This window comes from Hemitrygon akajei, chromosome 9 (assembly GCF_048418815.1).
Source record: "Hemitrygon akajei chromosome 9, sHemAka1.3, whole genome shotgun sequence".
Taxonomy (NCBI): Eukaryota; Metazoa; Chordata; class Chondrichthyes; order Myliobatiformes; family Dasyatidae; genus Hemitrygon; species Hemitrygon akajei.
Genome location: NC_133132.1, coordinates 148,887,007 through 148,908,625, shown reverse-complemented (window position 1 = coordinate 148,908,625; position 21,619 = coordinate 148,887,007). Strand labels below are relative to the sequence as shown.

Genomic DNA, 21,619 nt, shown 5'->3' with positions numbered 1-21,619 from the left:
TCATTATTTAAGGGAACAGAAAGGAGGTTCTGTGGGCAAGAGTGAGATTCCTGGTTGGTGTGTTGCTTCCTGAGTGCAATGGTCCAGGACATCTGAGAATCAGTCCTCAGCATCTTTCAATGGGAGGGTGAACAGCCAGAGGTCATGGCCCATGTCGGTACCAATGGCATGGGTAGAATAAGTGACAAGGTTCTGTAAAGAGAGTTCAGGGAGTTGTCTGCTAAGTTAAAGGACAGGACCTCCAGGGTTGTGATCTCAGGATTTCTACCCGTGCCATGTGCTAATCAGCCTAGAAATAGGAAAACTATATAGTTTAACATTTGGCTAAGGAGTTGGTGTAGGAAGGAGGGCAAAAGGTCACACCTTCACTGGAAGTGAGCCCAATGATCCAAGGGAAATGAGACAGAGCAGGTAATAAAAGTTTGTGGAGAGAAACACTTTGCATTTAGTGACTATAATGCCATTAGTTTCAAAGTTAATATGCAAAAGATTAGTCTGGCCTGCGGATTGAGATTCTAAATTGGACAAAGGCCAATTTAGATACAATAAGAAATGATCTGGCAAGTGTAGATTGGGACAGGCTGTTTTTTGGCAAGTGGGAGGCCTACAAAAGTGAATTTTTGTGAGTACAAAGCTTATACAGTATGTGCCTGTCAGAATAATAGGTAAAGATAACAAGTGCAGGAACCTTAGTTTTTAAGAGATATTGAAGCCCCGGTTAAGAGAAAAAAGGAGATGCATAGCAGGTATAGGCAGGTAGGAACAAATGAGGTGCTTATGGAGTATAAGAAATGCAAGAGAACACTTCAGAAAGAAATCAGCTAGGCTAAAAGAAGGCATGAACTTGCTCCAGCAGACAAGGTGAAGGTATTCTACAGATATGTTAAGAGCAAAAGGATAGCAAGGGTCAAAATTGGTCCTCTGGAAGACCAGAATGGTAATCCATGAGTGGAACTAAAACAAACAGAGGATATCTTAAGTAATTTTTTACATCTCTATTTACTCAGGAGACAGACCCCTAGTCTATAGAAGTGAGGCAAAGTGGTGTCGACTTCATGGACCCTGTACACATTGCAGAGGAGGAGTTGTTTGCTGCTCTGAAGCAAATCAGGGTGATAAATCGCCAGAGCAAAAACAAGCTGCACCATCAGACCCTACAGTAGGCAAGTGCAGAAACTGCTGGGGTCCTAGCAGAGATATTTAAATCATCCTTAGCAACAGGAGAGGTACCAGAGCATTGGAGGATAGCCGGAGGTGCTCCACTTCTTAACAAAGGCTCTAAACATAAACCAGGAATCTATAGGCTGGCGAGTCTGACGCTGGAAGGTATTCTAAGGGAAGAGATGTAAAAGTATTTGGATGGACATGGACTGATTAAGCACAGTCTACGTAGCTTTGTGCATGGTAGGTCATGTCTAACCAATCTTATAGAGTTTTTGGAGGAAGTTACCAGGGAAGAGGATGTTGTTTTGCATGGCAGATGTTTTTCTCTTTGCATTTCGAATTGGTTTTTGTCAAGCCACTCCTCCAGCTTATGGCTACATTGATGTACTGTGGCAAAGCCGTCTCAGCTCTTGGTGAGAGGGCCTGTTTGGACCAGGTGAAGGACGTCCTGAGCTGGGACACCACAGGGGCAAGCTGGGGTTTGTCAAGTGCTCCATTGGTGTAGTGTTTATGCTATTTTGGTAGGTCAACTTCTGAGTCAATTTGCGGCTGTCCAGTTTTTTTCTGGTAGCCTGGGAGGAGCGAGGTGGGGCTGCCGATCCGATCACTGTTAGCATTGGCACCATTCAGTGTGCTCTTCATAAGAGTCAAGGATTTTCAAGTTGTAGAAAGGTTTTCAGGAATTGATTTGGGAAGGTGAAGGAGCATCTTCAATGAGTTCATGAACTGGGATGTTGTTGGGCATATTTTGGATTCACTTGTAGAATTTTGCTAATGCTGTTCTTCTACGGATCTCCGGGGGGGGGGGGGCTATTCCGCTCGTTGTTGGGAGCCATTGGACAGGTGTGGATTTTAGGGCCCATGTGATTATTCTCATAGAAGTATGGAGATGTGTATTGATGATGTTTGTGTGAGCACTTCTCTCCCAGGTGGGTGGGCAACGTACAGCGGCTGAGAAACATAGTGCTAGGCTAGATGTTCATAGGATTGACTGGTTAGCACCCCATTTGGTCCCTGTTATCTTCCTGATCATGGCCGTTCTGGATTTTAGTTTCTTCGCAACATTTTGAAGGTGGATCTTCTATGAGAGAGTTTGATCTAGTGTGACCACAAAGTAAATTGGGTGTGGGTTGTTAGGTAGCTGTTTGCCATTTAATTTGATAATATGTTTAAGTTTGGTTAGTCGGTTGTCCAGATGAAATAAGGAAGTTACTGTTTGGTTGTCATTCATATTTAGATACCACTTTGAGAAGTAGTTGGAAGGAAAGTGGATGAAGGCAAGGCAGTTGTTGTCTACATGGACTTTATCAAGGCACTTGACAAAGTCCTGCATGGGAGGTTGGTCAAGAAGGTTCAGTATTCAAGCCAAGTTGGTAAATTTGGTTAGACATTGGCTTTGTGGGAGAAGCCAGAGAGAGGTAGTAGATGGTTGCCTCTCTGACTGGAGTCCTGTAACTATTGGTGTGCTGCTGTTGTTGTTTGTCATCTATATCAACAGTCTGGATGATAATGTGGTTAACTGGATCAGCAAATTTGCAGATCATACCAAGATTGGGGTGTAGTGAACAATGAGGAAAGTTACCATGGCTTGCACAGGGGTCTGTATCAGCTAGAAAAAGGGGCTGAAATATGGCAAACGGAGTGTTCTTATGCAGGCAAATGTGAGGTTTGCACTGCAGGGTGGGTCTTACACAGTGAGCAGTAGGGTACTGAAGAGTGTTGGAGTTGTATAAGATGCTGGTGAGGTCTAATTTGGAGTATTGTGTGCAGTTTTGTACACCTATCTGCAGGAGAGATGTAAATAACATTGAAAGAGTACAGAGAAGATTTATGAGGAGGTTGCCGAGTCTGGAGGAAATATAAGGAAAGATTAAATAGGTTAGGACTTGGAATTTGGATGATTGAGAGGAGATTTGATAGAGGTATACAAAATTATGAGGGGTATAGATAAGGTAAATGCAAGCAGGCTTTTTCCACTGAGGTTGGGTAGGACTACAATCAGAGGTCATGGGTTAAGGATGAAAGGTGATAAGTTTAAGAGGAACATGAGGGCAAACTTCTTCAGTCAGACTGTGGAGTCAGCTGCCAGCATAGTTGATGCATGCAAGCTTGATTTCATGAGTTAAAGAGATAGGTACAGGGATAGTAGGGGTATGGAAGACTGTGGTCCCAGTGCAGAACAATGTGAGTAGGCAGTTTACATGGTTTTGGTGTGGACAAGATGGGCTGAAGGAACCATTTATGTGCTGCACTTCTCTATGGTTCTAAATAGAAAGAGGGGAAGAGCTAGAAATACGGAGGTGAAGGAAGAGACGATATGTTGATAGGATTTTCAAATCAGGGTGAGAACAAGAAACAATAAATATCATCAAGTCAGAGAGAGATATGCAGAAACAAGTTTAGCTAAGATCCAAACAGTTTCAATAGCAGTACCTTTTACCTGAAGGAAGTGGTGTCAAAAGAGAAGTTACGTGATACACAGTGCCCATAAAAAGAATTCACCCTCCTTGGAAGTTGTCATGTTTTATTGCTTTACAACATTCCATCACAGTGGATTTAATCTTGTTTTTTTACACTGATTAACAGAAAAAGACTTTTTGGTGTCAAAGTGAAAACAAATCTCTACAAAGTGATCTAAATTAACATATAATTAGTATACTTCAACTGTTGCCCGGGTGCTTCACCAGTTGCAGCTTTATGGGAAAGTGACAAAGAGAAAGCCACTGCTGAAAAAGAACTCACATGAATCTCGGCTAGAGTTTGCCAGAAGGCATGTGGGAGACTCTGAAGTCAGCTGGAAGAAGGTTCCATGGTCAGATGAAATCAAAATTGAGATTTTTGGCCATCAGACTAAATGCTATGTTTGGCATTAACCAAACATCACACATCATCAAAACACACCATCCCTACCGTGAAGCATGGTGGTGGCTGCATCATGCTGAGGGGATGCTTCACTGCAGCAGGCCCTGGAAGGCTTGTGAAGGTAGAGGGGAAAGTGAATGGGGCAAAATACAGGGAAATCCAGGAGGAAAACCTAACGCAGTCTGCAAGAGAACTGTGACTTGGGAAAAGATTTGTTTTCCAGCAAGACAATGAGCCCAAGTAAAAAGCCAAAGCTACAGTATACAGGAACCAAAGTTAATATCCTTGAGTGGCCAAGTCGGAGTCCCGACTTCAATCCAATTAAGAATTTGTGGCTGGACTTTAAAAGAGTAAGTGCTACACCTGTCCCTACACATCCTCTCTTACCACCGTTCAGGGCCCCAAACAGTCCTTCCAGGTGAGGCAACACTTCACTTGTGAATCTGTTGGGGTAATCTATTGCATCCGGTGCTCCTGGTGCGGCCTCCTCTACATCGGCGAGACCCAATGCAGATTGGGGGACCGCTTCGTCGAGCACCTCCACTCTGTCTGCTACAACAGACAGGATCTCCCGGTTGCCACCCACTTCAACTCTGTTTCACATTCCCATTCGGATATGTCCATACCTGGCCTCCTCTACTGCCATGATGAGGCCAAACTCAGGTTGAAGGAGCAACACCTCATATACCGTCTGGGTAGTCTCCAGCCCCTTGGTATGAACATTGAATTCTCCAACTTTTGCACAGTACTGTATATTCTGTGTTGTCTTAAACTTTCCGTAAGATGGCAGCACACTCAAACACAGCAGCCTCTCGGGGGCCAACTGAAGGTGCATTTCTCTTTTTAAAAAGTGATTTTTAAGATCATAAGACTAGGGCGCAGCAGGTCTACCGCGTCAGTGATCTGCTCATTGTTCAGAACCGGCGGGTGAGTCGGAGAAGGAGAAGCCAGTGTTTGGGTCAGAGAAGGAGAAGCTGGAAGATGGGCCAGATTGGGTGTGGAGGAGCTGACCTGGGTGCAGACTGTGTTGCTACCTACTACTCAAAGACATCAGAGTAGGCGCATGAAAGCAGTGTGCAGTGTAACCATGAATGACGTTTCTCTTGCAATTGCAAGACCCTGTTGGACATTGATAATGTGAGATGCCGCAGGCCTGTTTCCCTTGCTTGGTGTAAAGACGGGCTTTGCAGCAGCAGCATGGCCCCCGTTGCAGCAAGGACTAGGCCTCAGGTGGGCCTGCCTGCTGCTGAAGTCCACGGAGGTGGTGAGGTGTCTGTGCTTGTTTGGAAGTTGGTCTCACCTGTCAGTGCTGCCCTCCAGTGTTCAACCAGTGAAATGACAGGTTAGATTGCCAGGAGCTGTACCATCAATTTGCATGTCGCTATGGGACTTGAACTATATAAGTGTTTTCTTGTGTAACAATGCTTGTTCTTTTTCCTCTCTCTTGCTATTTTTAATGTTGTTATGCAGCTTGGCCCCAAACAACTGTATTCTGTGTCCTGACGAAGGGTCTCGGCCCAAAACGTCGACAGTGCTTCTCCTTATAGATGCTGCCTGGCCTGCTGTGTTCCACCAGCATTTTGTGTGTGTTGTTTCAACTGTATTCATGTATGGTTTGAATGATAATTAAACTTGATTTGATTTGATCTGATCTATATGCCTGTGATGCTGCTTCAAATTAATTTTCCACAGTACCTGCACATGACAATAAACATCGCTTGACTTAAAACTTTTTAGGTAGTGGAAGGCGCCAAATTCAATGCAGGTATAAGCTAGGGGAGTGGGGCGGCAAGAAGTTCCATTGGGCAGGAGCAGACTGCAATAACAGATCAATGGGCAGGCATGTTCAGAGGTTTCAGGAAGAAGGTAAAAGTAGTCAGCATGCTATTGGAGGGCTCTGGGACGATAAATTCAATAGCAGTCAATCACACAGCAATATTACTGTGTTCCTTAATGGTATTTTCTAGGGAGTAGTCCAATCTCTTATTTCAAAGGTTCATTTTATTATCAAATAATGTATGCAGAAAACAACTGAGATTTGCCTTCTCCAGAAAGCAAGGGGAGAAAACCCAGAAACTTTTTAGGTAGTGGAAGGCGCCGAGTTCAATGCAGGTATAAACTGGGGGAGTGGGGCGGCGAGAAGTTCCATTAGACAGGAACAGACTGCAATAACAGAAAATCAAAGTAGTTGAAAGAAAGACATCAATCCCTTCTTCCACATTAAAAAAAAACAAAAACTCACAAACCCCAACCGCCACTCAAACCCCGCACAAAAAGTAACAGATCATGCACATGGAAGAACAACAGCAAGAACATCAAATCCCAAACCACCAATCAGCAACAAGAAAGGATGAGCAAGGTACAAAACAAAATAACTGAAAGGGGCCAATATGAACTAGAGCTAGTTTCAACTGCAGTCCAATCCATCAATCTCAGAATTTCAATAACATCTCCAAGAGCATTGGGACCCACCAGCCCTTCCGAGGGCAGCGACAAGAAAAACATTTTTTTTAAAAAATGTTTTATTGTTTATGGGGTACCACCAAAGACCTGTTCATCTTTTTGCTGTTTCTTCAATACCACCTCATGGCAGAAGATGGAAGAGTGCATTCTAAATTTGGCATAATGAAGACATGCAAGAGGTTTAAGTTATGCACATTATACTGTATGTTATCTTCTACGTAAAACTTAAACCATTCTAAAGTGATCCCATATCTAATTTGATAAGATGTCAGATAAAAGGCTGGTTTATTGTACGTATTGGCAGGGGAAGTGTGATAACACTGATGAACATTGTTATCATATCAAAACAGACAATCAGAATAGACAGTTCTCTTTTCAGACTGGAAGAATGTAATTTATGGAGTGCTACAAGGATCACTTTTGGCCTCAATTATTTACTATCTTTGTTAATTACTTCAAAGAGAGGGGCACCTAGGGCAAGGTATCCAAGTTTGAAGACTTGAAAACAGATAGAAGCAGCAGCTGTCTGGAGGATATTTAGCCTCTTGGTTTGAATGTATGGGCTAAAAATTGCTAATGAAGTTTAATGTAGTTTGACATCATACACATACATAGCAGAAATCAAGGTAAAATGAACAAACCATTACACATGGAAAGATTGCAAGTGAGTGTAGACAGGGTGATGGGTTTTCTTGTGCATAAATCACAAACTATTTGTTTGCTAATGTAGTTACGTTAGAAAAATAAATGACTCAACATTATTGCAAAAGGGGTGGAGTTTAGAAAGTAATAATTCTACCACTGTATAAATTTCTCACTAAAGTCACACCTGGATAACTTGAAACAATTTTAGTCTTGTTATCATGAACTGTTGAAAAGGTGAGATTCTTCAGTTTCAGTCAAATATAGTCTTATTAAAACATTGCAGTTCCTAAAGGGCAGGATAGAGTAGGGTAGGTTAGAGGTACTTTGAGAAAGGTTGGATAAACTTGTTTCCCCCCTTCACCCACTCCCATTGCAACAGAGCTGAGGGAAACCCGAGAAATTTATAATGTCCTGAGGCATTGGATAATAGGCCCTTCTGGGTCAACAAGCCTGTGCTGACCAATTATGATCATGTGACCAACTGACCCATCTGTACGCAGTTGAAACGTGGGAGGAAACCAGAGCACCCAGAGGAAACCTACGAAGTCACAGGAGATTACATAAACTCCTTACAGGCAATGGTAGGAATCTTTTTCTTAGGATCAAAATGTCCAATACTTGAGGGTACACAATGAAGGTGAGAAGGGAAAGTACAGAAGACCCGTGCAGAAGTAGCTTTTCGTTTTCAAAAAACAAAGTTGAAAATGCCTGATATGTGCTACCAGGTTTGGCAGTGGAGGCAGGTACAGTAGAGGCAATTAAAAGGCACTTAATGTACTAAGAATGGAGAGATGGGGACATTGAACTAATTAAACTAGTAATTTAATGCCTATATAATTACAAATTCAGTTAGTACAGCACAAAACAATGGGGTGAAATGCATATACCTGGCTGTACTTCTGTGAATTTAGACCTTATGTAATGGATATAGTTTTAATTTTCAGGGTTATTACAGAAAAGCCAGACTCAGCGCTGATTTTGCAGGTGTATTGTTGATATGATTGGACCAACTAGACTAATAAAAGAGTAACCATCATTTAGATCAGCACTGTTTGGAACCGGACATGCCAGTATGACGAGCATCCATAGCAAATATTAAATCAGCCCATCATATGGCAACAAATCAACACAAAAAGAGCATGCAGACATGGTCAAGAGGTTCAGTTGTTCAGCCAAACATCAGAATGGAGAAGAAATGTAATCCAAGTGACTTTGACCACGGTATGATTGTTGGTGCCCAATGCAGTGGTTTAAGCATCATAGAAACTACTGATCTCCTGGGATTTTCACGCATAACAGACTCTAGAATTTACAGGGAATGGTGTGATGAACAAGAAAAAAAATCCAGCAAGCAGCAGTTCTGTGGGCAAAAATGCCTAGTTAGAGATCGGGGAGAATGGCCAGATTGGTGAAAGATGACAGGAAGGTGACTAACTCAAATAATATGTTACAACATTGGCCAGATAGAAAGCATGTTGACTGTTTTCCTACCACTATTTAAAAATGCAAAACAAATTTATTATTTGAGCCACAAGTTCCCATCGAGAAAGAGGTGGTAAAAATGAAGAACAAGTAGACAGATTTCCTTTCATGATCAAAAGGTCCTTTTGGGTTCATACAGAATGTTCTGTTGTCATCTCAAATGACAATGTGCATGAAAGCCAAAGTTTGTCTTTGAGCTTCAGAAAAATTCACAAACACACACTTCATTGTGGAAAAAAAGCAGTTTGAACTTTTATTAGGATGTACCATGTTAATAGCTTACATCAGTGATATAATCAGTGAAGTTAAATGCCTCATGATTTCAACCGGATAATAGTAATAAACACACAATTATTTGTACCCTGAATAAATTAGTATCACCCTGAACCAGTAAGACATGTTCTAAGTAGATTAAAAAAAATACCAAAACAAGCATATCCTTCCTTCTCCATCTTTGCTGACCATTGTGCTAAAAATAGGTTGCGTTTTCTTTTATCCATTTGTAGCTAGTTTTGTGATAGTATTAGTACCACTAAAGTTGTGAAAACCTCTGCAGTGTAGCACCAGTCCTGCTCGATATATAACCAGCTATATCATCCCAACTGGTGAAGCATTTCAAGATTCTCTTTTGGAAAGCAGTTTCTCCCACAAACAGCATTCTACCAGCTATAACAATTGAATACAATAACCCAGAATCACCATGGCATCCTAGTAAGCAGTTCTTAATGTTCATTTCATTACCGTTTAAGAAATCTGCTGAAAACAAGTGTAAAAGGACACAAGTACAACAGCTTGGTTCAAGTAGTATGTTATTTGTTAAAGCCCCAAGTGTATGATTTTATGAATCAGAGCTATTTCTGCAGCCATTTCAACAGCAAAAACCAAAACTAACTAATGAAGCTGAGAAAATAAAATGAAACATGACTTTAGCATTAAAAGCAGAACATTTAGCATCCAAAGTTTAGCACATTTAGAAAATAAAAATCAAAGCAAGTTCCATAGAAGACATCACTATTCCAATCTTACTCGAGTTGCTTAAAAGTTAGTGCACAGGTACATAATAATATCCCATGTAAGTTAAATATAGCAAAATGGAATATTAAAAATTGCACACAATTTGCCTAGGAATGCATTTCAGTTAATGAAAATAAAAAAGCAATGAAAGGCTGACAAAATTTCTGGCTTCTGCATGCCAGGTGGATGCCATGCTTCAGTGGAAGCAAACTTCAAATTCCAGAGATCAATGTGAATGACCCAAGAACGTCACTTTGAGGAGCTCGTCGCCCCAAACAGCTTGAGCAAGTGCAAGCTTTGTTTTCGACTACTGGCACTGAATGGCCGTTACCACCAAGTAGGACTAATCATGTACAATGCCACATGAGATTAGAGGAGATCAGGTAGATGACTATAAACAGAGTCCAGGAGTTTCTGGCTGGCATCCTGACTCTTGCCTCCCACAATCTCGAAGAGCTTGTCCAGTTTGTCCTCGGCATGGCATACTTCTTCTATGACTCCAAGCTCCTCTTGGTTAAGAATGTGTAGCATGTCGTCAAAGATAGGCTGCAAGTCACAAGGATCTAAGCGTACCTGCCGTAAAATGGTATCTTTCTTCTCTGCAATTGTGAAGGAAAAAGAAATATTAATTCTATTTAATAGTTCCATCCAAATATTTCCCAAATAGACATAGTATATATTGGGCATTTCTGTTGTTTTTTTTCTTTCTCACTTCCACCCGACTTGAGTTCCATTGTCCTAAATGTATCAACTCCAGTGTGAATTTAAGCCCGTGGAATTTCCCTTTTCTAATTTCACAGCAACAAGAAGTTATTTGAGAATGGGAAAGATTGCAGGCATGTCATTTTTGGCTATCCTTAAATCTCCACTGGCTTGGCTTTCCAGCTATTACCGTTCCAGAGCCGTGAGCATGAGCCTATCTCGGCTGTTTAGTTTCCTGCCTAACATAGGATACATAGCAAATTGAAGTCCCCAAAACAAAACGAAGTCCCCAAACAAAACATGCTGCAAATCTGAATTGAAAACTAAGGGTTGGAAATATTCTGCTCGTATCTATGGATAAAAAGAAAAAGGATGAAAAAAGATCTCAGAATGACGACTTTTCACCACAATCCCATGGAAATGTGAATCTTCTCTCACCATTTAAACAGGATAGATTCAAGCTTTTGAAATAACTTGGTCTATGTTCTTCGTTGACTTATGGGGCTCATCTAAAGTCAGTTTCTTTTCAAACATCAGCTAAGGTTCAATTAATAAGATGCTTCACTCTATTCCTTGGCTAATTTAATGGTACATTCAGAACTTGGCATAAATTTTGTTGCTTAAAAACAAAAATTACAGCAAATTCCCAAAGTAAGCAGTATAAACTACAGTCACCTTGATACCTAGCCAGACTGTATCCCCACAAATATGTTAAACTGCAGCAGAAATATTCTTAACATTCAGTAATTTTGGAAACAGCTGACACGTAGGTAAGTGTTGGAAGAAAATGGGATAGAAATCACAGTCATCTCATTCCTCACTTACTTTTATTAGTATTATTTCTTTCTTTTCATATTTGTAGTTTTTCTTTTGTATGCTGGGTATCCAACCCAGTGGTGCAGTCTTTCATTGATGCTATTATGATCACTGGATTTATTGAGTATGCCCCCAAGAAAATAATCTCAGATTTATATGGTAACATACGAACTTTGACAACAAATTTACTTTGAACTTTGGTGACAGCTTCATTTTAAGGCATATGTGATGGGGACCTACAAGTACCTGGGGGTGTACTTGGGATGACAGAAATGAGTGGAGCACCACAGAGGCTGTATACGAGGGCCAGAGTTGTCTCTACTTCCTAAGGAGAATGAAGTGCTTTGGCGTATGCAGGCCTCTCATACACAATGTTCTACCAGTCTGTTGTTACCAGTACAATATTCTATGTGGTGCTGTGCTGGGGCAATGGCATCACAGGTGATGCCAACTAGCTCAATAAACTAATGAGAATAGGTTGAGTGAACTCTGCCTTTTCTCCTTGGAGCGCCGGAGGATGAGAGGTGATCTGTTAGAGGTGCATAAGATGTTGAGAGGCATTGATCGTGTGGATAGTCAGAGGCTTTTTCCCCAGGGCTGGAATGGTTGCCACAAGAGGACACATGTTTAAAGTGCTGGGGAGTAGGTACAGAGGAGATGTCAGGGGTAAGTTTTTTTTAAACTCAGAGTTGTGAGTGCGTGGAATGGGCTGCCGGAAACGGTGGTGGAGGCAGATATGATAGGGTCTTTTAAGAGGCTTTTAGATAGGTACATGGAACTTAGTAAAATAGAGGACTATAGGTAAGCCTAGTAATTTCTAAGTTAGGGACAAGTTTGGCGCAACTTTGTGGGCCGAAGGGCCTGTATTGTGCTGTAGGTTTTCTATGTTCTTTGTTCTAAACTGATAAGAAAGGCTGGTTCTGATATAGGAGTCAAACTGGATACGCTGGAGGCTGTGGTAGAACAAAGAACTCTCATAAAAATCCTCGCAATTCTCGATAATGTTTCTCACCCTCTGCATGCCAGCTTGGCTGAACAGAGGAGCACTTTCAGTAATAGACCAAGGTGACTGCACTGCTCCAAAGAGCGCTATATGGGGTCATTCTTACCCTCGGCCATTAGGCTCTATAATGGGTCAACCTTTTGCCAGGGAAGTGATGACTGCCCCCTTTAGACTGTTTGGCACAACTTATTTTTTATTTCTACTTCTCTGTTAATATTTATATCTGTGCACTTGTAGTGCTACTGTGACACTAATTTCGGTTGGGATCAATAAAGTATCTACTATTCACCTGCAACTTTAACTGCAAGTCAATAAAAAATAAATTATTAATTCCAGACCTATTTGAAGATAAGATTACAATACAAAATTATTTTATTTTCTGGAGCGTAGGATGAGGGGAGATCTGATAGTGGTATACAAAATTATGAGGGGTAAAGATTGGGGAAATGTAAACAGGCTTTTTCCACTGAGATTGGGTGAGACTACAAGAGGTCATAGGTTAAGGGTGAAGAGTACAATGTTTACAGGCAACGTGAGGAGAGAACTTCACTGAGGATGGTGAGAGTGTGGAGAGCAAGCAGAAGTGGTGGATGTAGGTTCTATTTCAATATTTAAGAGAAATTTGGATAGGCATGTGGATGGGAGGGGTATGGAAGGCTATGGACCTTGTGCTGGTCAATGGGACTAGGCAGAATAATAACTGGGCACAGACTAGATGGGCTGAAGGGTTTTTTCTGTACTGCATTGTTCTATGGCACTATGGCTAAGTAGGCAGAAGTTTAAAAAACCATCTCAGTACTCTTAAAACCAAATGTGAGTCATACAACTCGTGACTAAAACTTTCAAAACAATTAAAAATGAAAATCATTGTTTACCTTTGGAAATGAAGGAACCAGTTCTACTAAGAACTGAAGATGAAGTACTTGAAGTTGAGTCACAGCGAAGGAGAGGTTCTGATTCATCAACAAAAAAGACTTTTGTCTTATCAGCTGGAGATGGTTCAACAGTCGTGTTGGGAACAGCTGGATTTGGAGTCAGACCATTTTTACAGCTGGGAGTCAAAACAAGCTTCTCAACATCCAGCTGGGGGGGGAAGACAATAGTAAAATTGTTTACTGAATTAAATTGGTCAAAACAAGAACAGCTGACCAGATATAGACTGCAAATCTACAGATAATAAATACTGCACATTCTCAGCAGCTACACAATATGCTGAACTGCTCTACAGACAGAAAACTTTATGCAAGTTCACAAAGGCAATTATATTTTTAAAAACTTGTTTTTCAAAACTTGTATTTTGAAGGGATTTCCTTCTCTTTATGACATGACACTATGTTCAGCCAATTCTGCTCTGGAAACAAGGGGCATCTCCAGATGAACCAGATAAAAAAACCTGCCTTCAATCACAGGATCAAAAGCAGTTGACAGTACCAAGAGATGGAAATTTTGCTATATTCTATCGCTGGAGTAATAACAAACATAATGACTTTCAGATATTCTACAAAACCTCATCATTGATTGTGACAAACGAAACATTGAAGTTTTGTCTTGCAAATTTATTACAAGCTATTTTAGCTTATTAAAATACAATGATAAAAATCTGTATTGTCAATTGTACGTATTTTACAATTCATATACTGATGGTGAACCAGTTATAACAATTTTAAATATGTTTCCTATACAGAGACAACATCCAATTCTCATTCCTTTCATTCATGGCTCAGATATAACAATTTAAATTCATTTTTAAAAATCACACAGGATGAACTAGATTTGCATATCATCCTTTCACTTAAATATCACGGTATTCAAAGGGAAACTGATATTTGTTTTTCCAAACAGAAAACTCGTTTGAAAATAATTTGTCCACTGAAGCACAAAAATTTGAAAAATCAGATTGATTGCTTGAGAATGTCCCCCAGTGTGATGATAAACTGTCAGATACCCAAATGATACAACACCCTTTTCCCCGAATATGGCTGACAAGGGTTCATGGCATAAAAAAAGGTTGGGAGCCCCTGGTGTAAAAGCAATTCAGACAACTAGATGTTAACCTTATAACATATAGTTATAGTTAACTAAATCTATCTGTGAAAACAATTAAAACCTTAAATCAGTGTTTTTCACTCTTAGGGAGTGGCACACTCCAGAAACTAGAGATCAGCTTTCAATGAGTAGTTAGTTAACCATTTGGTTTCTAGAACAAGATAATATCTATAGACCCACTGTATCCAGAGATACCGGCCACGTGACAGATGCACTGCCACCTGGCTGGTCGGAGGACACACCACATGCCAATCAACATTTGGTCCCTCCCAACTAATCAATGCACACCTAAATTATTGGTCACCTTAATTGGATTATCTTGCCCAGCCCCATGCTATAAAAGGTGAGACATGTGCCTGGCTCGGTCTCTCTTACAGACCACCTCATTGAAGGTAAGTGCATTGATTTATGTTTGGGAAGGTCTATCGTTTGTCCTGGTAAGGGAGCCGCAGCTATCCAAGGTCAAGGGGGATAGCTGTTGTAGTGCTTTTCCCTTGTTCTTTGTATGTGTAACCGTACCCTGTCCCCACACCACTTCCTGTGTATTGTAGTTGCTTCTGTTGACCCGACTTCCCCTTTAATAATAAATTCCTTATTATTAAAACTGTGTGTGTCCAGGCCTCTACTGTTGGGACTCAAAGAACCAGTTATTTCCATCACAACACCCACCCTAAAAGTTTTCATGATAGGGACAATTCAATTTGAAAAATCAGGGGTAAACTGAAACAAACAGCAATCCTTTGGAGAGCCATAATTCTTTAATAACATCTGATATAAAAAATTAGAGTCAGTTATTCTACCTGCCAGTCAAGAAACCATCTATACCAAGCCTATTTGCCAGCACTTGATCATAGTCTTCAAAGCTAAAGTTATGCATACCCTTATCTAGATTCTTCAGCCTTCAATTCAGACACTGTTCCAAATTCCAACTACCCTTTGGGTGAAAAAAAAATTCTTCCTCAGATCTCATCCCTATGGAATTAGACAGTCTATGGGGGAAAATGCCCTACAATTTACCCTGGATATATAATCTTGCCTACATCTATCAGAACCCCTACCACCCAGTCTCCTCTACACCACAGCACACCAACTCTCCTCATAACTGAAACTTCCCAACAGTATCCTAATTCCCTCTGCACCTTCTCAAGTGCAAACACATCTTTGTCAGAAAAAGAATGCTTTTTACTGAAGTTAGGGTTTCATTCAAAACAAAAAGATGGGGGCCATTTATTTAGTGCACAAAAGACATTGTAGATGATAAAATGTCAATCGGCATAGCAACCCTCAGAGGGATCAGAAGTGGAGAGAGTGGGTAGTTTCAAGTTCCTGAGTGTCAAGATCTCCGAGGACCTAACCTGGTCCCAACATATTGATGGAGTCATAAAGAAGGCAAGACAGTGGCTATACTTTTATTCAGAGATTGAAGAGGTTTGGCATGTACACGTACATACTTTAAGTCCCAGGTGAGCTCTCAATGTGACAGCTGACAGCTGTGATAGTTAGAGTCATAAATAAATGGTTGATTTGGACTTACTTTGTTTCAAGAGTGCATTTTTTGTTTTCTTGTGTGACCAACACAGGCTTTGAGAATCCCAGGCCTAAATTATTACTACCACTACTAATAATAATAATAGCAGCAACAACATCTGCCCATAAAACAGCTTACTGGAACAATGAAAATAAATACTGGACGTTTTGGCCCTTGGCTTGGCATGCTTGACATAATTTGGCCCTTGTGGAAAACTAATTGGGAAACCCTGACCTATGGACTCACTTTCAATGATTCTTCATTTCATGTTCATTGCTTATTTATTATTATTATTTTTCCTTTGTTTTTGCAGTTCATTGTCTGCCCTATTGGTGCCATCTTTCATTGATTCTACAATGATTATTGGATGTATTAAGTATGCCCATTGTTACGGATTCAGGCAACAATAAATATGAGTTAGGCAGGGGTTTATATAACAAATAACATGTTTATTAAACACTGAAAACAAACCCCCCAAAAGTAAACAAATCACTGACGTAACCGGAAGTCAGCTGCTGTGCGGCAGCTTGAACAGTTCTTAAAGCATTGAAGCTTAAACAGTTCTTAAAGCGATGTTGCAAAAACAGTTCTTCAAAGTAGTATTGCCAAAAGTTCAAAATGCTCACAGTCCATTTAAGGGAGAGACTTTTTAAGACTATTTAAATTCTCTTTTCCGTCGTGTTGCTTCGGTTCCCAAGATCGAACTTTTTCCCATGAAGAATTTACGAAACGAAACGGCTTAAAGGCACTGACCTTTCCTTTACAACACTGTTCCCAATCCTTTCTGATATTTCACAGGGATTAACACGAGAACAGTCAACGAATTCCTTCCGAATAAGGATCAAACAAGGTCGAACCTGTTTCACCGTCGAAATCGATTCTCCTCGATCTTTAACTCCCGAACTCCGATCTTCAGTCTCCACTGATTCTCAACTAGCAGTATTGTAGAGAAACTGCTGGCAATGACCTTTTAAACTTTAGGCATTAGATAAAACTTCATCTTTCAACTAAACTGCGTCATAACATTAAATCACGCAGTGGCATGAAGTCAACATGGCAAATCCAGCCACGAACTGCCCCTCCTCACAGGGAGGGGTCCTCCTTTTATACCCTGTAAAAAAAAACCTGTCACATGACATCTACTGGCGGGAAAATGACGTCACTCCACCATCACAAGACCATTACCTCAAGTCCAGTATAGCTTCAACCCCAGTCACGTGACAAGGGTACCACTGTCACGTGCCACGGGTACGTAACACATAAGAAAATGACTCTTAGGGTTGTACATGATGACATATACACACACACACACATATATATACACACACATATACACTTCGATAATAAATTTACTTTGAAATTTGATCTGATTTTACAAAGGGGAATTATTACTTTATTGTTGCCAAACAATTGATACTAGAGCGTACAATCATCACAGTGATATCTGATTCTACGCTTCGCGCTCCCTGGAGTACAGATTGATAATAAATATAATAAAAATTTAAATTATAAATCATAAATAGAAAATAGAAAAGAGTAAGGTAGTTCAAAAAAAAATGAGAGACAGGTCTGAATATTTGGAAGGTATGGTCCAAATCGGGGTCAGAATCTGTTCAGTCTTATCACAGTTGGAAAGAAGCTGTTCCCAAATCTGGCCGTACGAGTCTTCAAGCTCCTGAACCTTCTCCCGGAGGGAAGTGGGACAAAAAGTGTGTTGGCTGGGTGGGTCTTGTCCTTGATTATCCTGACAGCACTGCTCCGATAGCGTGCGGTGTAAAGTGAGTCCAAGGACGGAAGATTGGTTTATGTGATGTGCTGGGCTATGTTCATGATCTTCTGCAGCTTCTTCCAGTCTTGGACAGGACAACTTCCATACCAGGTTGTGATGCACCCTAGAAGAATGCTTTCTACGGTGCATCTATAAAAATTAGTGAGGGTTTTAGGGGACAGGCCAAATTTCTCAGGAAGCTTTCTCAGGAAGTAAAAGCACTGGTGGGCCTTCTTAGCAGTGGGCTTTGCTTGGTTAGACCAAGTCAGGTCATTTGTGATATTCACCCCGAGGAACTTAAAGCTTTTGACCTGTTCCAGCTGCGCACCACCGATGTAGATGGGGTCGTGTGGTCCGCTACTCCTTCTGAAGTCAACAACCAATTCCTTCGTCTTGCTGACATTGAGGGATAGGTTATTGTCTTCGCACCATGCCACCAGGTTCTTAATTTCCTCTCTGTACTCAAACTCATCATTACCTGAGATATGGCCTGCAATTGTGGTGTCATCAGCAAACTTATATATTGAGTTCGATGGAAACTTGGCTACACAATCATGGGTGTACAGTAAGTACGGCAGGGGACTGAGTACACAGCCTTGTGGGGCACCGGTGCTCAGAGTGATTGTAGAGGAGAGCTTGTCCCCTATCTTTACAGCCTGGGTCCTGTCTATGAGGAAGGTGAAGATCCAGCTGCAGATCTGAGTGCTAAGACCCAGGTTCCGGAGCTTAGGAATCAGTTCATTTGGAACGATAGTATTAAAGGCAGAGCTGTAGTCAATGAAAAGGAGCCTTACATATGCGTCTTTATTCTCCAGGTGTTCTAAGGAGGAATGTCAGAGAGACGGCATCTGCCGTTGACCTGTTGCTCCCATAAGTGAATTGCAAAGCGTCGAGGTTGACCAGTAGGCTATGGTTGATGTGTGCCATAACCAATCGCTCGAAGCACTTCACAGCAATTGATGTCAGAGCCACAGGTTGATGGTCATTTAGGCATGCCACCTTACTCTTCTTCGGCACCGGGATTATCGTTGCCTTCTTAAAACACGAAGGGATCTTCGACTGAAGCAGGGAGCAGTTGAAGATGTCAGCAAACACTCCAGGTAGCTCGCTTGCACAGGCCCGGAGAACCCATTTGGGCCCGTCGCCTTCCTTGGATTTATCTTCAGGAAGGCACTTCTGACATCCTCCTCGGTGATGATAAATCTCGATGCCACCAGGTCCGGTTCATCTGGTGGGAGCAGGATGCTCCTCTAAATTAAATCTAATTAGATCGTTCTGTGAAAATAACCTTGTAAATGACAGCCCACAAACATTTTAAAATTGGTTTACACATTCAAAAGTACCATGTTCTGTAGAAAGCTGAAGTAAAATCAAAGTGGCAAAGACTTTTTGCACCTCTTGGTTTAAGGGACAAGCCTTATTTTAACCAACAGCTTTGACACTTGACCCTGTATTGATTGGAATCAAGTCAGCGAGACAAGCCCATTGTTGTGAAAATATGATCTCTATATGAAAGTCAAACCTGTAACCAAAGGTGGGAAACTTGCACTTCGGTGTTGGACTTGATAGATGGATTAATTTAGATTTCCTGCTATTCAAACCTGTAAACTCTAAATTAATAGTCCTGGTTCCAGGTGCTATTATACCCTTAGATTCTGGGAACTTCTAACCCTGCAAACTAAATTTAAAATTAGTTCTGCTCAAGGATTAATGGTTTTTATAGTACAATATACAAGAGGCTCTCAGAAATCTCAATAAATTTTATATAACATTTCTCCACCATACTTAATGGATTTCATTTTCCTGGAGTAGGCTGGATAGCCCTCGAATAATTTTGAATTACTTTGTATAATCAAATCAGGGAAAGAAGGGAAGGGTGAGGGAGGAGGCAATAAGAATTTCAACAGAAAATATTTAGCAGGGCTCCAAATGATACCAGGCCAATTTGCATTTCAGCCACTCAACCTTTTCTGTAATGTTACATCTGAAGTACTTTGGAAGTGTAACATATCAAATGCCACTTAACTGTCATAAAGTTCGATAATTACTACTGGTTACTCATTGCAAATCTTAAGTAGCTCTGTGCAGTGACAATTGTGTATGGCAGATAACAGAACATGTTTATTGCAACACTATTGCATAACTAAATATAGTTGTCTCAAAAAAATTAACTGAGCAATGTTACATTAAATTCTTTATTTCAAAACACAATTAATGCTTGATTTTGTCTATGCACAATGTATTTGAGAGATCATATACTGCCTTTTGCATTATTGGTTATTCCTTGCGGCACATCGGGCAGCAATCTTGCCATTTCTTTAGCATTTGTCTTTGCTAACTTGATGCTCAAACCAGCATGGATGGAAAGTAAAGAGGCAGCCGGATTCGAACTCAGGACCACTGGCCTCAGTCTGTTGCAGATGTCAGCACCCTTGGAATTAAGCTCAAATAATTCCACTCCACAGCATATTGACATCATTTGCCCAGCCAAGCTTTAGTGAAGTGGGTGAATGTCAACCTGCAAACTTAAAGCACTGAAGGCAAGTGTAGGAGGCACTGAAGGAGACTGAATGATTTACCGATATTTTCAAAAACTTTATAACCAAGCCAGCTAGCAAATTGTCTAACAAATTAAATAAGCAAAATGTTTAAGCCAAGTAGTCAAATAAAAAAAAGCTGATTAAAATATCAACAGACAAGGGCAACGCATTTTTGAGACTGGACTAATTAATTAGCTATACAGTGAGCGGCAATACCATAGTATTAATTAGATGAACAAATCAGCTCATGGTAAAAAAACAAATGTGACCCAGTTTATTTTCAATGTGGCACAACTCCACAACCAATAGTCCAATGGACTTTAAAATACTTTTTCCATCCTTTAAGGATATCCCCAAATTGTAAGCAACAAATTACAAGGAATCATCTAGTCAGCAAACTGCTGTTCAAAAAAAAACCTGATTCTAGATCTAAACTCAATGCCCAGTTGATCCCCTTACAAAAGCTACATCAGGCAACATTAGTGGGTATTCCTTACAAGTTGGTACAATATTTCATTTCATGAACAAAATATTCCAATAGAATTTCAATTTCCTTAGATATTTAGATGAAAAGGAAGTAACTATCAGATGTTAACAAATTTCAACACACGTCAGTGATGATAAACCTGATTTCGATTGATTCTGATGTTATCACAGCACTCACCAGAAGGTGACAAGTCTCACCAAGGCACAATCAGCACTGGCTGTATTAAGTTACCGTAGATTCCGGATTTTAAGCCGCTACTTTTTTCCCACATTTTGAACAGCTTTGAACTCTGCGGCCTTTAATACGGTGCGGCTAATGCATTATTTTTTTTCATGCCGCCAAAAACATTTTGCCTCGTAACAGTAGACCAATAAAATTGATGAGTAGTTCACAGAGGTCCAATGAAATTGTACGATAAATCAAGCGCACTTTCACAATTAAATTATTGTAAATCAGTCATTTGTACTCACCCTCATCAACATGGAAAACACTCGAAGAAAAGCATTGTGCTGCCTTTATGGCAGTTATTTAGTTTATAATATTTTCGCTTAGTAATTCATTTTCTAGTTAAAGTTAGAAGAGTTTTAACTATATTTGTTTTCTGTACTACATCGCGGGATGCTATGACGTCACACCCGGTTTCGCCGCATCTTGTGGGAAAAATACCAGTTTGCGATAAACGGGACGGCGGGGGCGAGCGGCGGAGCCAAAACGCTGCTTTTAAGTTAAAGGCGATCAATAACTTTTCCTGGTAGGCTGCAGTATATATATTTTTTACCAGTCGTTAGGAGATATTAGAATGTTGTTCAGTAAAAAAGTATACGCAACGTATATTTAAAAGTAGCCGCGTTACAGGCACGGTTTGAAAAAAAGCATTTGCAATATGTATTTGTTTATGTTACCATATGGATTTAATTAAAAGTTAAAAAATCCTCACGTGTAATATCTTTCTGTGTAAATATCTCATATTACAACGTGGGACACCTGCGGCCGAAAATCCGGTGCGGCCTGTACAAGTAAAAAATTGATTTTCTTTCTAAAATTAGAGCCAGCGGCTTTTAATCAGGTGCGCTCTGTAGTCCGGAATCTACGGTAATCA

General features: G+C 40.5%; 1 protein-coding gene across 1 annotated transcript in view; it reads right to left on the bottom strand.

The window, feature by feature from the left end:
* Positions 1-8,843: 8,843 nt before the first annotated feature.
* The window catches only part of tnfrsf21 (tumor necrosis factor receptor superfamily, member 21), a 53,298-nt gene continuing 40,522 nt past the window's right edge, over positions 8,844-21,619 (bottom strand). Inside the window, exons 5-6 of the mRNA XM_073057255.1 lie at positions 13,027-13,234; positions 8,844-10,229 (exon numbers count right to left, since the gene is read on the bottom strand). Of these exons, the coding sequence (XP_072913356.1) occupies positions 10,000-10,229; positions 13,027-13,234 (438 nt within the window). The 3' untranslated portion in view covers positions 8,844-9,999. The remainder of the gene's footprint in view (positions 10,230-13,026; positions 13,235-21,619) is intronic.